At 49.4% G+C, this 19,136-nt stretch overlaps 3 protein-coding genes across 3 annotated transcripts; 2 read left to right on the top strand and 1 right to left on the bottom strand.

Moving 5' to 3' along the window:
• Positions 1-2,035: 2,035 nt before the first annotated feature.
• Positions 2,036-2,348, top strand: MIND_00654800 (MFS general substrate transporter; the record flags this gene model as incomplete). Its single annotated transcript, XM_037363275.1, has 2 exons — positions 2,036-2,146; positions 2,211-2,348. 2 exons carry the CDS (start codon positions 2,036-2,038, stop codon positions 2,346-2,348), a joined length of 249 nt encoding a protein of 82 aa, XP_037221196.1.
• A 4,769-nt stretch (positions 2,349-7,117) lies between these two features.
• On the top strand, positions 7,118-7,430 carry MIND_00654700 (MFS general substrate transporter; the record flags this gene model as incomplete). Its single annotated transcript, XM_037363274.1, has 2 exons — positions 7,118-7,228; positions 7,293-7,430. 2 exons carry the CDS (start codon positions 7,118-7,120, stop codon positions 7,428-7,430), a joined length of 249 nt encoding a protein of 82 aa, XP_037221195.1.
• A 7,463-nt stretch (positions 7,431-14,893) lies between these two features.
• Positions 14,894-16,638, bottom strand: MIND_00654600 (uncharacterized protein; the record flags this gene model as incomplete). Its single annotated transcript, XM_037363273.1, has 4 exons — positions 14,894-15,554; positions 15,671-16,029; positions 16,271-16,501; positions 16,555-16,638. The coding sequence occupies 4 exons, from the start codon at positions 16,636-16,638 to the stop codon at positions 14,894-14,896; spliced, it is 1,335 nt and encodes a 444-aa protein (XP_037221194.1).
• Positions 16,639-19,136: the final 2,498 nt, after the last annotated feature.

Here is a 19,136-nt window from a genome sequence, read left to right as displayed (position 1 = left end):
GCGATGCCAAGCGCTCTTGGCAAGGACCACGTTGACGAGGATAAGGCCTGTATGTTGCCGAGTTCGACTTAGGTCCATATCGGAGTCGTCGCTCAACCGTTGGCCGGCGACGCCAGAAGAGTTTGCTGGCACCCCTGGGCCGGCCGATCCCCGCCAAGCGCCAACCGGCGTCCGGTCCGCGGCAAGCCGCAGTGCAGCAATTTTGGCACTGCGCCGCCCCATATTGGAGCTGAATAGCTTCAAGACAGCCTGAAATGGGCTGTGGCTCAACAGTACACCGTGCCGGACACGATTCGGCGCACTGACCGGACTGAAGGGGTGTGTGGCGGACCAGCCGGCGTGGCCGGGCGATGTGGACTCGGCCACCCGCCAGTGATAGTCACTCTGGTGGCTGCGCGGGCCAAGTGTTGGTGGTCGGCGGTCAACGATTGACCGGCCACGCCTTGTAATGTCGGGAGGACTTGGAATATTGGGAAGCCCACGCCCATTTGTCGGGCGTGCCAAGCCGACAAACGGGCGTGCCAAGCCGACCAATGGGCGTGGCACGCGCCAGGTGACGTTTAAAATTCACAAGGCTCATAAAGGTGCCTGCAAGCACTCCAAGGCCATGTTTGCATTTATGGGACTCTCATCCTTGCAATTGCCTTGGGGCCTTGAGCACCTTGCAAGCATGAGATTCCTTTAAATGCTCTGATTCCTTGACAGCCTCATTTACTCCTATGGCCCTTGTAGGGGACTTGTGGAAGCCTTGCAAGAACCTTGCAGACAGATCCCAAAGCCTCAATACCTTCACAAATGCTCCCACAAATATTATAATACAAATTATATTTCTAACTCCAATACTATTAGTAGAAGCACATGCAGGTGAGTAAGTGACGAGAGAGTGTGATGGCTTTAATACATCAGCAAGCAAGCAATTGAGATGAAGAACAACATACCAGGAGAACAATGCAGAGAAAAGCAGCAGCGGCAGATAAGAAACCTCACAAAATAATAGGTGAGTGAACAGACTCGATGGATAAACATGAGCTTACTTGAGCATTGTGATTGAAAGAAAAGCATGTCTGTGAATTGCCAGATCAGCACGTACCAGGAAGGAGGGTATGTCTTACCGGAATATACTACATAAACTCAGCGAGCAGGTCATCAGCAGCGTTTGAGAGGTTCTGGAGGGCATGGTCGAAGCTTTGCAGGTCATTGCCGTTGAAGATGGCGCTAATCAGTGGTCAGCACAAACTCGACCGGAGAGGACACGAACTCGGTGAGCTCGTCGAGCGTTGCTTGGGCCCATGCTTCCACCTCCGGTTTGTCCTTCGTCTCCAAGAGCTTGATGACACCATTGAACAGCTCGTCATAGCTGTATGCGCCAATTTTCCGCTTCCACGGGCTGTCCTGCAACATGGTCCGGAGCTCGCAGTAATCAGCTGTAGGGAACACGGAATGGAGGTCAACACACACTTGACAGAACTGTCAGGGAAACCCCCCTTTCGGCCCCAGCTACGGACAAGCAGTATATAGCCAGCTCCCTAGCAGGCGGACCCTTAGAGTTTCTTCTCTTTGGATCCTCCCCTGCTAGGTCAGCTTCATTTGTATTTGCTTACCAATGTTCATGCTTTGGATCCTCCCCTGCTAGGACCTTGATCTCAGGCCTCCGGGGTTGCCCTTACAAGAACGTGTATCCAAGCATGCGGGCCGTGAATTTATATATGCGATGGCGCCGAGCGTTGCAGCGAGGGGGATGGGGTCATCGCCAGTTAGACCTTGAAGTGACTTGAGCTTTCCAATCCAGAGGAATCTTGCAAACTTGGAGTTGGTCAGCCGTCAAATATCGAATCAACATTGCAAGCTCACACAAATAACCGGAAACCCCAGGAATAAACCATCCCGGGGTGTTAGGCAATGGCACAGGTAAGCACTCCGGGGTTTCCGCCAAAAAACGGCCCCCGAAGGAGGACTTATTTGTAACAAATGCGGGTACAAAACAACGGAGCTGATTTTCAGAAAAAATAAGCGCCCTGATTTGACTGCACGTGACATGGGCATCTTCTTCGCCGTTGTTGCCCTCGGTGGGCTCGTTGCGCCGCCAATCAGCGGCGCGCTCCTGACGGACGGCTACCGCTGGTGGCGCGCTGCGGTCTTCAGCGGTGTGCGTCTCTCAGTCTCATGCTTTCCCTTGTCGTCTTGATGTTGACGACACGGTTCACTGGCAGGTCATGGCACTTGCTGGCGCATGCGTCTTCGTGCTCCTCGTGTTTGCTGTTCGCAGAGATGCACGGAGGACGCTGGACACGGACACGGACACGGCCGCGCGGGAGGGGGGGACAAGGCCCGCGCGGAGCAAGGCCTAGGTAATATGGCTAGTTTAGATATCAACAATACAAGTAATAAATAGACCCTCCCCTCCGAGCCGTTTACACTCTGAGACTTGCAGGGTTGTTCACAGGCTTGATTGGAGCTCTTTGGAGGGTGGCGTCCGTCGGGCGCTCGAGCCGCAATATTAATGTCGGGACTTGGCCTCCGAGCTGGGCACGGGTTCAGCGGCTGTGGCCATGAATCATGATGACGGCGGAAATAACGGAAATGGCGAGAGCGGTACGCATGGCGGTGGGCTGTCGGGAAACAAATAACGCTGTGCGGAGCGTTAGACAATGGAACAGGACTCGCCTGAGGGAATGTCAAGTCCTTTCTTGCGGGATCATATATTTCGCCGTGTACCGCCGCGCACCTACCGCGCACCGCCGCGTCATCGCCGCGCACCTCCAAGGGGGGTTCAAGATCCTTATCGGGCACATAGGGTGGGGGGGTCCCTGGGGGGTAAAAAAAACTTTTTATATATGAAAGATTTCAGGCTTATATAGGGATAGGGACATCAAAAATACAGTCCATATACTTCAATTTCTATAGTTCTCAGCCCTCATACTTGTAAATTAATTATATACATCAACTTCCAGGCCTATAAGCTTGGAAAGCCCAAGGTGTGATCATGGTGTGACCTGGTCATCATCAGGCAGGTGAGCATACTCATGACTCGATATGGCCTTCCATGGGTGTTTAAAGGTTTCAGGTACATACATACCTATACCTATACACATACCCATCCATAAAAAAATTTCAAAAAAAAAGTTTTCCAAAGATTGAATTTTTTATGCCACCTTTTGATCGCATCAGTGGTCACATGATGCTGATCGTGAGAATATATTACTATATAGGGCAGGAGGGGGGAGGGGGGGGGGCCCAGAGGGTCGGAAAAAAACTTTCTGACCCTATATCCGTGATTCGAATGATGAACCCCCCTTGCGCACCTCTGTCACGCTGCCGCGCCCGTCACAGCGGTGGGTGCGCGGCGAAGTACTTAATCTGACATAATCATGGACTTCGCCACTCACCCTTGTCGAAGCCGTTGCGTCAAACGACGTGGGAGATGCCGCGACAAGTACAGATATGCATGAGAGGGACCCCGACCAAGAGCTGAATCTCTCCCACAGTCTGTAGCACGCTCCACTGGCAGCGCTGTCATCGTGCGTCCACCGCCGCCACCCTATGGTAGTCACTTTGGGGAAATATTCCCCCGCTACTTATTGTAACAATTTTCGCGTTTTGCGCGATTTTTCTGCACATTTTCAGTAGCGCAATAAAATTTATGACAAACTTTGCAGGTGTCCTCCTGATCTACGCAATATCTGTTGATTGACTGTTTTGGTGACTAAGTATATCAATCCATATGTAGCCTTGGTGGCTTCTGGCAGCTCTAATCTTTTTCAGTAACTTTAACTGAGATCATCAATGTTGTCCTCATATGACAGAGCTGTAGTAGCCATTATGAAGCACTTCTGAAGGCGCGTCGGAAGAAGTGCGCTGTCTTGGGTGGAGTGAAGTGATGCAGGTGTGACCGTCACCCTGTCATACCTGTCTCTTCCTGACACACCGCATCAACTACACGACACCAACGACCAGCTTCAGCCCACCCACCCTCTCCTTTTCTTCATACACTAACAATGATAGGTAGATATTTGTAGCGACCTGGGGTTCATCCTCCGACCTCAGCGTCGTGCCCAGGAGCAGGCTGTGCCTGATTCCTCCTAGCCCATGAATAACAAATGCCTACCTAGTTTGACTCTCTCCCGAGCCTCTTTGTGTGATCTAAGCGAACGGAGTGAGACACCCAAGACAATGTTGTCCTCATATGACAGAGCTGTAGTAGCCATGTGAAAAAATTAAAATCATAATATGAAACAATATATTACCTACTAGTGCTGGCCAGAATTATATTATAGTTGATTAAATATTGAATATATTCAGAATATTATGAATATATTATGCCCTTGGTGGATCACTTGAATATGATTATGTTGGAATATATTATATTATATTATGACTATATTATATTATATTATGACTATACTATATTATAGTCACAGAATATTCAAATATAGTAAGGTGGATGATCACAGCTATTTTCTTAGTCCATGTACTCAGTCATAGTACTAATCTTAGTCTGAGTTAGCCTTACTTATAATAAATGTCACATATTATCTATTATCTATGGTGATTCATACATTACACCTATTAGGAACAAGTGTCAGGAGTGATCACTTTGGGTTGACCATATTAAACATAGTGTAGAACCCCTGATCAAGTGTCTACAGGCCAACCTAATGCTAGTGACAATGTCCCTGATTGTATCTTGAGAGTCCTATATAGCCAAGGTTGGAATTAGAGAGGCCTAATAGGAAGTTGCCCTGACAATCCAGCATGTATCTTATGTTTTGAATCTTTTTCTAGCAGTAAATATATCAAATATACGAAGAGATACGCAGACTAGATTATAGTTGAATATATTCATTTCATATTCATATTTTGCTGCTGAATATGATTATACTATACTACAAGTATATTATTGTGTTGGAGCTCTGAATATGATATGACTATAATATATTCTGCCCATAAAATAATATAATCATATTTGGCCAGCACTATTACCTACTCTTATACTTACAAACCTAGCATCACATTCACAATACTCCAGTATAGCAGGTGAATTCAACACTATCTATGCAAGATCATACAGTCATTCAATCTATATAGATAGTTGATTTATAGATAGTTAATTGATATTTACACTGTATTTCTTGGTGGATTTGACTGGAACTAACTATGATAGTATAAAGTTATATATGTTACCTCAATGAGGCATTCCCAACTTAAAAAAAAGTTACATACTGGGACTTATGTGGCATTTATTAGTGATTGCCTTTTTTGGAAGAGCAGTTAAATGCTGCCAAACAACGGTGGCATCCAAATGTGGGTACCACCTTCCTCAGCCGCCCGATTACTGACACTATCCTCAGCAATGTCTCTAAGCCTCACAGTGCAGACTTCACGTTTGCCATGGAGCCCAGAGATCGCATGAGCTAGATGGCGGAGAGTGCATTTGTCGAGAACGGCACAGTGGATGTGGTGTACTTCCGCCCAAGGTGGCAGACCGGCCGGGCTTCCCAGACACGAGGTGCGTGATGCTTCATCTCTGCAGTAGTCATCACGAGAACTGTACACTCATTTCCAGGCCCTTAAGAGGTCCTTGGAAGTGCCCCAAGGGACTGGAAATGGCTCAAAGGGCTTCTGAACAGATTCCAGGTGACGTTTAAAATTCACAAGGCTCATAAAGGTGCCTGCAAGCACTCCAAGGCCATGTTTGCATTTATGGGACTCTCATCCTTGCAATTGCCTTGGGGCCTTGAGCACCTTGCAAGCATGAGATTCCTTTAAATGCTCTGATTCCTTGACAGCCTCATTTACTCCTATGGCCCTTGTAGGGGACTTGTGGAAGCCTTGCAAGAACCTTGCAGACAGATCCCAAAGCCTCAATACCTTCACAAATGCTCCCACAAATATTATAATACAAATTATATTTCTAACTCCAATACTATTAGTAGAAGCACATGCAGGTGAGTAAGTGACGAGAGAGTGTGATGGCTTTAATACATCAGCAAGCAAGCAATTGAGATGAAGAACAACATACCAGGAGAACAATGCAGAGAAAAGCAGCAGCGGCAGATAAGAAACCTCACAAAATAATAGGTGAGTGAACAGACTCGATGGATAAACATGAGCTTACTTGAGCATTGTGATTGAAAGAAAAGCATGTCTGTGAATTGCCAGATCAGCACGTACCAGGAAGGAGGGTATGTCTTACCGGAATATACTACATAAACTCAGCGAGCAGGTCATCAGCAGCGTTTGAGAGGTTCTGGAGGGCATGGTCGAAGCTTTGCAGGTCATTGCCGTTGAAGATGGCGCTAATCAGTGGTCAGCACAAACTCGACCGGAGAGGACACGAACTCGGTGAGCTCGTCGAGCGTTGCTTGGGCCCATGCTTCCACCTCCGGTTTGTCCTTCGTCTCCAAGAGCTTGATGACACCATTGAACAGCTCGTCATAGCTGTATGCGCCAATTTTCCGCTTCCACGGGCTGTCCTGCAACATGGTCCGGAGCTCGCAGTAATCAGCTGTAGGGAACACGGAATGGAGGTCAACACACACTTGACAGAACTGTCAGGGAAACCCCCCCTTTCGGCCCCAGCTACGGACAAGCAGTATATAGCCAGCTCCCTAGCAGGCGGACCCTTAGAGTTTCTTCTCTTTGGATCCTCCCCTGCTAGGTCAGCTTCATTTGTATTTGCTTACCAATGTTCATGCTTTGGATCCTCCCCTGCTAGGACCTTGATCTCAGGCCTCCGGGGTTGCCCTTACAAGAACGTGTATCCAAGCATGCGGGCCGTGAATTTATATATGCGATGGCGCCGAGCGTTGCAGCGAGGGGGGATGGGGTCATCGCCAGTTAGACCTTGAAGTGACTTGAGCTTTCCAATCCAGAGGAATCTTGCAAACTTGGAGTTGGTCAGCCGTCAAATATCGAATCAACATTGCAAGCTCACACAAATAACCGGAAACCCCAGGAATAAACCATCCCGGGTGTTAGGCAATGGCACGGGTAAGCACTCCGGGGTTTCCGCCAAAAAACGGCCCCCGAAGGAGGACTTATTTGTAACAAATGCGGGTACAAAACAACGGAGCTGATTTTCAGAAAAAATAAGCGCCCTGATTTGACTGCACGTGACATGGGCATCTTCTTCGCCGTTGTTGCCCTCGGTGGGCTCGTTGCGCCGCCAATCAGCGGCGCGCTCCTGACGGACGGCTACCGCTGGTGGCGCGCTGCGGTCTTCAGCGGTGTGCGTCTCTCAGTCTCATGCTTTCCCTTGTCGTCTTGATGTTGACGACACGGTTCACTGGCAGGTCATGGCACTTGCTGGCGCATGCGTCTTCGTGCTCCTCGTGTTTGCTGTTCGCAGAGATGCACGGAGGACGCTGGACACGGACACGGACACGGCCGCGGGGAGGGGGGACAAGGCCCGCGGAGCAAGGCCTAGGTAATATGGCTAGTTTAGATATCAACAATACAAGTAATAAATAGACCCTCCCCTCCGAGCCGTTTACACTCTGAGACTTGCAGGGTTGTTCACAGGCTTGATTGGAGCTCTTTGGAGGGTGGCGTCCGTCGGGCGCTCGAGCCGCAATATTAATGTCGGGACTTGGCCTCCGAGCTGGGCACGGGTTCAGCGGCTGTGGCCATGAATCATGATGACGGCGGAAATAACGGAAATGGCGAGAGCGGTACGCATGGCGGTGGGCTGTCGGGAAACAAATAACGCTGTGCGGAGCGTTAGACAATGGAACAGGACTCGCCTGAGGGAATGTCAAGTCCTTTCTTGCGGGATCATATATTTCGCCGTGTACCGCCGCGCACCTACCCACCGCACCGCCGCGTCATCGCCGCCACCTCCAAGGGGGTTCAAGATCCTTATCGGGCACATAGGGTGGGGGTCCCTGGGGGGTAAAAAAAATCTTTTTTATATATGAAAGATTTCAGGCTTATATAGGGATAGGGACATCAAAAATACAGTCCATATACTTCAATTTCTATAGTTCTCAGCCCTCATACTTGTAAATTAATTATATACATCAACTTCCAGGCCTATAAGCTTGGAAAGCCCAAGGTGTGATCATGGTGTGACCTGGTCATCATCAGGCAGGTGAGCATACTCATGACTCGATATGGCCTTCCATGGGTGTTTAAAGGTTTCAGGTACATACATACCTATACCTATACACATACCCATCCATAAAAAAATTTCAAAAAAAAGTTTTCCAAAGATTGAATTTTTTATGCCACCTTTTGATCGCATCAGTGGTCACATGATGCTGATCGTGAGAATATATTACTATATAGGGCAGGAGGGGGGGGGGGGGGCCCAGAGGGTCGGAAAAAAACTTTCTGACCCTATATCCGTGATTCGAATGATGAACCCCCCTTGCGCACCTCTGTCACGCTGCCGCGCCCGTCACAGCGGTGGGTGCGCGGCGAAGTACTTAATCTGACATAATCATGGACTTCGCCACTCACCCTTGTCGAAGCCGTTGCGTCAAACGACGTGGGAGATGCCGCGACAAGTACAGATATGCATGAGAGGGACCCCGACCAAGAGCTGAATCTCTCCCACAGTCTGTAGCACGCTCCACTGGCAGCGCTGTCATCGTGCGTCCACCGCCGCCACCCTATGGTAGTCACTTTGGGGAAATATTCCCCGCTACTTATTGTAACAATTTTCGCGTTTTTTGATTTTTCTGCACATTTTCAGTAGCGCAATAAAATTTATGACAAACTTTGCAGGTGTCCTCCTGATCTACGCAATATCTGTTGATTGACTGTTTTGGTGACTAAGTATATCAATCCATATGTAGCCTTGGTGGCTTCTGGCAGCTCTAATCTTTTTCAGTAACTTTAACTGAGATCATCAATGTTGTCCTCATATGACAGAGCTGTAGTAGCCATTATGAAGCACTTCTGAAGGCGCGTCGGAAGAAGTGCGCTGTTTTGGGTGGAGTGAAGTGATGCAGGTGTGACCGTCACCCTGTCATACCTGTCTCTTCCTGACACACCGCATCAACTACACGACACCAACGACCAGCTTCAGCCCACCCACCCTCTCCTTTTCTTCATACACTAACAATGATAGGTAGATATTTGTAGCGACCTGGGGTTCATCCTCCGACCTCAGCGTCGTGCCCAGGAGCAGGCTGTGCCTGATTCCTCCTAGCCCATGAATAACAAATGCCTACCTAGTTTGACTCTCTCCCGAGCCTCTTTGTGTGATCTAAGCGAACGGAGTGAGACACCCAAGACAATGTTGTCCTCATATGACAGAGCTGTAGTAGCCATGTGAAAAAATTAAAATCATAATATGAAACAATATATTACCTACTAGTGCTGGCCAGAATTATATTATAGTTGATTAAATATTGAATATATTCAGAATATTATGAATATATTATGCCCTTGGTGGATCACTTGAATATGATTATGTTGGAATATATTATATTATATTATGACTATATTATATTATATTATGACTATACTATATTATAGTCACAGAATATTCAAATATAGTAAGGTGGATGATCACAGCTATTTTCTTAGTCCATGTACTCAGTCATAGTACTAATCTTAGTCTGAGTTAGCCTTACTTATAATAAATGTCACATATTATCTATTATCTATGGTGATTCATACATTACACCTATTAGGAACAAGTGTCAGGAGTGATCACTTTGGGTTGACCATATTAAACATAGTGTAGAACCCCTGATCAAGTGTCTACAGGCCAACCTAATGCTAGTGACAATGTCCCTGATTGTATCTTGAGAGTCCTATATAGCCAAGGTTGGAATTAGAGAGGCCTAATAGGAAGTTGCCCTGACAATCCAGCATGTATCTTATGTTTTGAATCTTTTTCTAGCAGTAAATATATCAAATATACGAAGAGATACGCAGACTAGATTATAGTTGAATATATTCATTTCATATTCATATTTTGCTGCTGAATATGATTATACTATACTACAAGTATATTATTGTGTTGGAGCTCTGAATATGATATGACTATAATATATTCTGCCCATAAAATAATATAATCATATTTGGCCAGCACTATTACCTACTCTTATACTTACAAACCTAGCATCACATTCACAATACTCCAGTATAGCAGGTGAATTCAACACTATCTATGCAAGATCATACAGTCATTCAATCTATATAGATAGTTGATTTATAGATAGTTAATTGATATTTACACTGTATTTCTTGGTGGATTTGACTGGAACTAACTATGATAGTATAAAGTTATATATGTTACCTCAATGAGGCATTCCCAACTTAAAAAAAGTTACATACTGGGACTTATGTGGCATTTATTAGTGATTGCCTTTTTTGGAAGAGCAGTTAAATGCTGCCAAACAACGGTGGCATCCAAATGTGGGTACCACCTTCCTCAGCCGCCGCATTACTGACACTATCCTCAGCAATGTCTCTAAGCCTCACAGTGCAGACTTCACGTTTGCCATGGAGCCCAGAGATCGCATGAGCTAGATGGCGGAGAGTGCATTTGTCGAGAACGGCACAGTGGATGTGGTGTACTTCCGCCCAAGGTGGCAGACCGGCCGGGCTTCCCAGACACGAGGTGCGTGATGCTTCATCTCTGCAGTAGTCATCACGAGAACTGTACACTCATTTCCAGGCCCTTAAGAGGTCCTTGGAAGTGCCCCAAGGGACTGGAAATGGCTCAAAGGGCTTCTGAACAGATTCCAGGTGACGTTTAAAATTCACAAGGCTCATAAAGGTGCCTGCAAGCACTCCAAGGCCATGTTTGCATTTATGGGACTCTCATCCTTGCAATTGCCTTGGGGCCTTGAGCACCTTGCAAGCATGAGATTCCTTTAAATGCTCTGATTCCTTGACAGCCTCATTTACTCCTATGGCCCTTGTAGGGGACTTGTGGAAGCCTTGCAAGAACCTTGCAGACAGATCCCAAAGCCTCAATACCTTCACAAATGCTCCCACAAATATTATAATACAAATTATATTTCTAACTCCAATACTATTAGTAGAAGCACATGCAGGTGAGTAAGTGACGAGAGAGTGTGATGGCTTTAATACATCAGCAAGCAAGCAATTGAGATGAAGAACAACATACCAGGAGAACAATGCAGAGAAAAGCAGCAGCGGCAGATAAGAAACCTCACAAAATAATAGGTGAGTGAACAGACTCGATGGATAAACATGAGCTTACTTGAGCATTGTGATTGAAAGAAAAGCATGTCTGTGAATTGCCAGATCAGCACGTACCAGGAAGGAGGGTATGTCTTACCGGAATATACTACATAAACTCAGCGAGCAGGTCATCAGCAGCGTTTGAGAGGTTCTGGAGGGCATGGTCGAAGCTTTGCAGGTCATTGCCGTTGAAGATGGCGCTAATCAGTGGTCAGCACAAACTCGACCGGAGAGGACACGAACTCGGTGAGCTCGTCGAGCGTTGCTTGGGCCCATGCTTCCACCTCCGGTTTGTCCTTCGTCTCCAAGAGCTTGATGACACCATTGAACAGCTCGTCATAGCTGTATGCGCCAATTTTCCGCTTCCACGGGCTGTCCTGCAACATGGTCCGGAGCTCGCAGTAATCAGCTGTAGGGAACACGGAATGGAGGTCAACACACACTTGACAGAACTGTCAGGGAAACCCCCCTTTCGGCCCCAGCTACGGACAAGCAGTATATAGCCAGCTCCCTAGCAGGCGGACCCTTAGAGTTTCTTCTCTTTGGATCCTCCCCTGCTAGGTCAGCTTCATTTGTATTTGCTTACCAATGTTCATGCTTTGGATCCTCCCCTGCTAGGACCTTGATCTCAGGCCTCCGGGGTTGCCCTTACAAGAACGTGTATCCAAGCATGCGGGCCATGAATTTATATATGCGATGGCGCCCGAGCGTTGCAGCGAGGGGGGATGGGGTCATCGCCAGTTAGACCTTGAAGTGACTTGAGCTTTCCAATCCAGAGGAATCTTGCAAACTTGGAGTTGGTCAGCCGTCAAATATCGAATCAACATTGCAAGCTCACACAAATAACCGGAAACCCCAGGAATAAACCATCCCGGGTGTTAGGCAATGGCACGGGTAAGCACTCCGGGGTTTCCGCCAAAAAACGGCCCCCGAAGGAGGACTTATTTGTAACAAATGCGGGTACAAAACAACGGAGCTGATTTTCAGAAAAAATAAGCGCCCTGATTTGACTGCACGTGACCGGGAATTACCTTATTTGGTAATTTGCGAGTCACATCAGGGGACTGGATTTGAGTCCAATTGGGCGACCATTTTTGGCAGCAACTTTCTCACAAATAAATCCTGCTTTGGGCCGCTGTTTTTGTGGGAAACCCCAGTGTGAAGGTATACCCGTGCGGGTACGCGGGTTTTACCCGCGCGGGTACGGGTATAGATCGGAAAATTCCTACCTGCCGACCCATGGGTGCATAACCCATGGGTAGATCAGATAAGATGTGATATATCCATTGATCGCCGCATGCCACAATTGAGATCGATCGCCACGTGCAATCGATCTCTCCATCTTAGCTCTTGATCTCATGTCATTCGGTGGGTGCCACAGCCGCCAATTCAGCGGCATCTACAACGCTCAACACATCACCCACTGTCCCGACACCTTCTGAACCGAAACACGCCCGCAAAGCTGCACCAGATCCGGTCCCACAACTGGTCACAGACACTCCTCGCGAAGCGGCGGGTCGAAAGGCTGTCAAGAAGACAACTGAAGGTGTGTGGCCTTGGTATTAAGCCTTGATTGACTCTAATACTCCAGCTAGGTCGTGCGGCCAACGCTGCAAAGACGCCGAGCGGTGCTGTCAAGGAGACGACTGAAGGTGCATGGCCTCGGTATTAAGCCTTGATTGACTCTAATACTCCAGCTAGGTTACCCATGAGTAAAACCCATACCCATACTCATGACTACTCATACCCCTACCCATGGGTATGGGTATGGTGGCTGTGCAGGTACGAGTATGAGTAAGGCTCTGGATACCCAAGGGTTTACTCATGCCATTGCCTACTGGGTGTTGCCAGGTTGGAGCGTTGAGTAGTCCCGCCAGAAGATGGACGGAAACTTGGCGTTGCTGTAGCGATATTTGCCATTCGCAAGGTCGGTGATGATTCTATGCATATGGGAAGCATCGGCAATCGACAGAGGAAAATGACATACTGTTGGGCTTCGAGACTGAACAGCTCACTTAGCATCGTGACAAGGTAAGGCGATATCCGGCGTACAAGTATTCAGCACTGTAGATAATTGAGTGTGAAGCCTTGACAAACCAAAAACTCGACGTACATGGCATCAGCAGCTGTAAATGTCAACTCCGGAAACTTGGCGTGTTCGGATGGTGGTAGCAGGTATGCGCGGCAGACGGGATGATTTGACCCACGATTGGATTTGCTTTCATCGCTCTCAATAAGCGGAGGGTGAAGACTATGGCCTTGACTTGGTTCGGGAACGAGGTACGTGAATTGGCACTTGAGCTTGTTCGTGTTCTGCTCGTGTTCTGTCTGCGACGCGTCATGGATCTGGAGTGAAAAGCTCAGGGCTCGGAAATGAATAGGACAAGACATACCACATCGACAAGTGCGGACCAGACCTTTGCCTGGTGGATGAAGATGAAGCGAAGGATGGGCTCCAGTTCGTGCTCGGCGTTGAAGGTTGTTGTGTGGTCGAACCAGACAGCGAAATTGGTGACATAGCGCTCGTGAGCAGCCTTGTCTGCACTGTAAGCAGAGTAAGCCAACAGTTATATAGCCGAGTCTCATCACGCACGGACGGTCTGGAACAAGTGTCGAGAGGGCGCGTGCAGAGCTCCACTTTGCAGTAGCGCCATGGAGAGCAGTGTTCTTGAAGCTGTCGGTGGCGTGAACTGCGAGACGATAGAAGTGCCCGGAGCAGATAATGTGCGTGAATACATCTTTGTCGGGGCTGAAAAGTCAGTTTAGCTGGAATGACGCGCAAAAAACGGTGACACACTCGTATATCGTGAAATCATCATTCGTCGTCTTTGCCCGCTTACGCGGTGGTCCATCCTCCTCCTCTTCGCCATCTCCGTTTGCCGCTGCAGGCCGGACAGTATTACCGTCGGTGTCCATCGCGAAAAAGCCCAGCTTGACGCGTATGAGATTGACATTGCTGAGCTGGGTGTTGGAAAGGTCCGCAAGGGCAAGCTGGAGGCGGGAGCGGCCATGAGCTGCGGCGCCAGGCGGCATGGAGAGGATACCGAGTCGTGGGGGGGGTGGTCGTGGTCGAGAGAGAAGAAGGAATGGGTGTGACGCGACGCGACGCGCCGGGCATCACAGCGACGCGCCGGGCATCACAGATCAATACCAGTGCCAGCGAAGTACATCCTTCTTCTCTTTCTCTCTTCACCAGCTGGCCGCCGCTACTCGTATCTCTCTTCTGCCACACCCTGCTGCCCACCCAACTCTCCTGCTGCCCACCCAACTTGTCTGACAGCGATCTCACTGCCTCTCGGACTCCGCACCATGCTGACCAAACACACCCGCCACTCTTGTTGAGGTAAGCACATCAGGCTACTTGCTGCTTATTGGCGTCTGCTGACCATTTCTCTCAGAATTAAAGGCAATCAATGGATTTTTTTGATACTCTACGATCGATACTCTACGATGGATCCAGCCCGGCTGCATCATACTCTGCGTCCTGCATCATACTCTGCGTCGTCTCCAACCAGAACAGTGCCTGCTTCGCCACCTTCTTCTTCGACTGCACCACTGTCTTGTTCATCTTCCTGATCTGACTCCATGAACTCATCAAGTTCGGTCTCCTCCCTGTCTTTGGTGTCGTCTGCTCGCGCTCGTCGCTGTGCACTCGCTTCCTCCATGTCCGACTCGACATTCATTCGGGTTGGCAGGGGTTCGCAGCTCGTCCTCCCAATCATCATCCTCACCCGCCACTGTACCCTCCCACACATGCCGATGTCCAATCGCTTCCCACTGGAAATGCATGAACATGTCGCGATCGACCACGCCCGTTCACATAGTAGGCGTGATAGTCTTCATCGTTGTCCGAATCGGGACGGATAATCGAGGGCGGGAGGAATTTGGTCGTCGTTCCTGAAGCAAATGCGGGGATGACATAAGAGGCCCGAACGACAACAGCTGGGTCGATAAACCCAAATGCGTCTGGGTTGCGGTAGTCGACGAAGTGGAGACGAGGGTTTCGTGGCCTGTGGGGGATGCAGCAAACACACGTGTCGCGCTCAAAACGGCGAATGAATAAGAACTCGAGGGATTTGTAACCGGTCGTCGCTGGCAGCTTGACATTTGCGTGGCATATGGCGACAACCCGGGCATATTCATATGGATGGGTGTCGCTCGGATCGGTTGAAAGAAGCATTAGGTCAGGATGGGTCCGGGGGCTTATCATGTCCTGGTCACGCTGTAAGTCGTATGTTGTGTAATTCAGTCTCATCGTTGCATGTGTATAGATCCGGCTGTCCTTGAAGTGGACTTCGAGCAGCTCGTGGGGCTGGTAGGTTTGATCAGCAGGATGGTCAGGCTCGAGCCGGCGGGCGGGCAGCAGAACGAAGTTTGAGAAGGATGTCCTGGCCACCCATGAGCACATGAACACCATGACATTGAGGAATGTAGGAAGCTCTCAGAGGCAGGAAGCTTGTGATATGAGTCCAGTGTGCGTTGGGCACTATACATCTCGCCATACAGCTCGTCGTGACTGGGGGGGAGGAGCGGAAGACCGCAGTTGTTGAGTTCACATTCAGCAGAATATGGGTCGGGGTCGCCCTTGTTGTGATTTCGGTCAACGCGGAGAGAGAATGGGGTGGTATGGAGGCGAGAGAAAGTGGATGTAGAAAAGACCTCCATGATGATTTCAAGTAGCGGTCGATAGAGGATGTCATTGATGGTTATTACGAGCATGGCTTTGGTGGATTTGCGTCCAGGAGGTATAGAGAGAGTGACAGACCCAGTTTTCCAGCCGTTTGGAGGCTCGCCAGGAGGTGTTGAGGCAATTTTATCGAGGACAGCATGTCCCTTGGCAACACTGAAGTCCCCAATGTCTGCCTGTCAGAATTCGCCTGCTGGATTGCGCAGCATGTCGAAAAGCATGTTGCTGCCTGCCTCAGACCCTTTTGGCACCAGCAGGTGGTAGTTCATCAGCATGGCATGTGTCGCGTTGCTGAAAGGGTGATACCAAGGCTGCTGAGGCTCTGTTGGTGCTGCTTCTTCAAGCTCTGATGTCCGACAGAGGTCTCCAACCGTTTTTTTTACGGTCAGGGTCATGTGTTGGCTGTCGCGGATACACTTTGTACACCCCAAAGCAGTTTGGCTTAGTAGCCACCCAGCGCGGAGCGGTTGGAGTGTTGATTTGTGGTGGATCAAGGATAGGCAGTGGCTCAGGAAGTGGCTGGGGGAGCAGTGCCGCAGGCGGAAGCTCAGGAAGTGGGTGAATGTAGCGTTTGGGAAGGCGGCGGTTTGTGCGCTCAGGACGACCGTCCGAGACACGAAATTGAACTGGTGGGGGTGGGGGTGGTGGCTATATAAAAATCTGAGTATTGAGCTACCATGAAATCGACTCAAAACACGCACCTGGAGTGCCTCTATTGCTTCTGGTACAGCAACCTCAGCCTGAACTGCCTCAGCAGCACGCTCGTGGCGCTCTTCTACCTCCATCTCAGCTGCTTCCGCCTGAGCTTTTGCCAGAAAGTCCTTCTTCTTTTCGCATTTTCCACTGTGAGTGTCATAAGACTTGCCTTCCCTATAGTACTTTTGACAGAATGAGCATTGAATGTTGCCAGAGCGATTCATTGAGCCTAAAAACCATTTTGAGTCACGTAGAAGGTAGAACACAGCTCAGACCATGCCTTGAGAGGGCCCCAGAAGGCTTGAGACAGGTTGGCAAGGCTAGATAAAGGTTTTTGATGTCTGTGTAAGGCCCTGGAAATGCTAGATAAGAATCCTTGCCAGTGCCTTGAGGTAGAATCACAAGCCTTGAGACAGCCTTGAGAGCACAATAGAAGTCTGGTTGCACTCTTGTGTGCAGGAGAAAGCTTTGAGGTATGATTGGAAGATGGTGGTCAGGAAGCAAGAAGGATTGATGTGACCTTATTTGACCTTGATGATTGATCAAGGCCTTGCAATGAGCCTGTATCTTTGGTGATGCTATGAAGTGTTGATGGTTCGATAGGGCCTGGGTATACTGACAAAGGTGTGGAGCAAGGTGTTGGTCACACTGGGTGCAAACCTAACAGCAGTTTGCTAATGGGAGACCCAACGGGAGTGGAAAGAAAGACAAAGATTTCTTTGTTTCAAACAAAGGAAAAAAATTTGCTTTCAAACTCCCGTTGGACCCCCCTTAGCCAACTGCCATTGCCTTTGCTACCAGTGTCATGGCAGCTGTGTGCTCCCATGGTGTGTCGTTAACTTGTGGTCTTCTCTCATTAACTCTATTTAATAGTCTTGATGGCAGGCGGCACATTTGCCAACTCCGCCGCCTCATCTGTTGTCGTTTTAGGAGAGCTATGGTGGTTGTCCAGTGGCCCGTGAGCCGTCATGCTGGGCACGGGCGCCAGTGCATCGCAGATGCTACACGAGCGGTGCATTCAGACACAGGCCTGCAGCCTGGTGGCATCCCAGCTTATCTGGTGGCGCTGGTAGTGGGGTTCAAGTAGTACCTGTGTATTTGCTTACTCTTTTATAATTTTTTTGTGCAATTTTTGTGTTTTTTTTTTTTGACATTTTACCTACCTGCCTACATACACCACCAAAGTGTCCACAGCTGTCAATCAGCTGGACATTCCAGCTGGTTTCCACATAACTCAACATCTGGGTCCAGATGGTTTCCAGCTGAATTCCAGCAGTTCTGCTCAGCTGGAAATTCCAGCTGGAATCCAGATGACATGATTGTCTACATCCTAGCCCTTCTCCCACATAAACTTTTTTTTTTTTACTTCTTTGAAATCTGTAGAAGATTGACCAAATTTGCCATTTCTAGTAGTTCATAGATTTTTCAATCTATATGCCAACCAAATAGTCAATACAGACAAGAAATAAATTGTAATAAACCATGATATTCTTTAGGGCCGGCATCCAGCAGTGAACTTACACTGACCGACTTGTTGCGATCTGTCAGGGGAACCCCCCTTTTGGCCCCTCGGAGACGCCTCCGTCTCCGGTCCGATTCCGGTTCCGTCTCCGGTCCGGCCCCCCATCTCGCCCGTACAATCACCGATCTGTCAACACCCTCCCAACGGTCGCCCTGGGACCTTGCCTGCGACGCCGCCCAAGCCTTCTGTGCCCGACAGCGGCAGCTACGGACAAGCAGTATATAGCCAGCTCCCTAGCAGGCGGACCCTTAGAGTTTCTTCTCTTTGGATCCTCCCCTGCTAGGTCAGCTTCATTTGTATTTGCTTACCAATGTTCACGCTTTGGATCCTCCCCTGCTAGGACCTTGATCTCAGGCCTCCGGGGTTGCCCTTACACGATCAACGATCGAGCGCCCAACGCCACACGTCGACCGGGAATTGATCCGGTTCCTAGGCAAGGAAAATTTTCCGTCACACTCATCCCTTCTTCCTTTTTCCCTCCTCCTCCAGAGTGAGCGCCTCACATGGAGGTCGGAGAGTTCGGGCATCTCAACCAAAGGCAAGTGTCTCCCGCCTCTGCATGCCTCCCTGACCCACGCATCCGTCAAGTGCGGCCCCGGCCACTCAAGCATGCCCCACCTCAAGATGTGCTTGCCTGCCCAACGGTTTGGCCCTCCCACTCTACCGACAGTGGTCTACAATGCTGACTACTCCTTCAGAGTGCTGATCGCCTCTGCGCGCCTCCCTGACTCATGCGTCCACCAAGTGCAGCCCAGGCCGCCGATGCGCGGCTACGAAGGCCACTGCCACGCTTGCCCGCCAATGGTGTTAGCATTGACGGTCGCGGGTCGCGGGACAGATTGTCTTGTCCTTACCTGCCGTGCGTCCGTCCCCCAATCTGTCCCCACCACTGACCTCCCACAGTCTGCGCCAACTCCCCGCGAGGTCCTCGCTGCTCGCAAGCCCGTCGCCGAGGAGGCCGTCTGCGGTCTTCTGCACGGCCGCGAGCGCCGGGCGCCGACGAAGTCCGCGGCCTTCGTCGTGGTGAGCAGGGTCTTCAGGCCTGCGGAACATCGGGTCGGGGAG

This window comes from Mycena indigotica, assembly GCF_014461135.1.
Source record: "Mycena indigotica strain 171206Taipei chromosome Unknown Mind.scaff0005, whole genome shotgun sequence".
Lineage (NCBI taxonomy): Eukaryota > Fungi > Basidiomycota > Agaricomycetes > Agaricales > Mycenaceae > Mycena > Mycena indigotica.
Note: the sequence above shows the minus strand (reverse complement) of the source record. Positions and strands in the feature narration are given on the sequence as shown.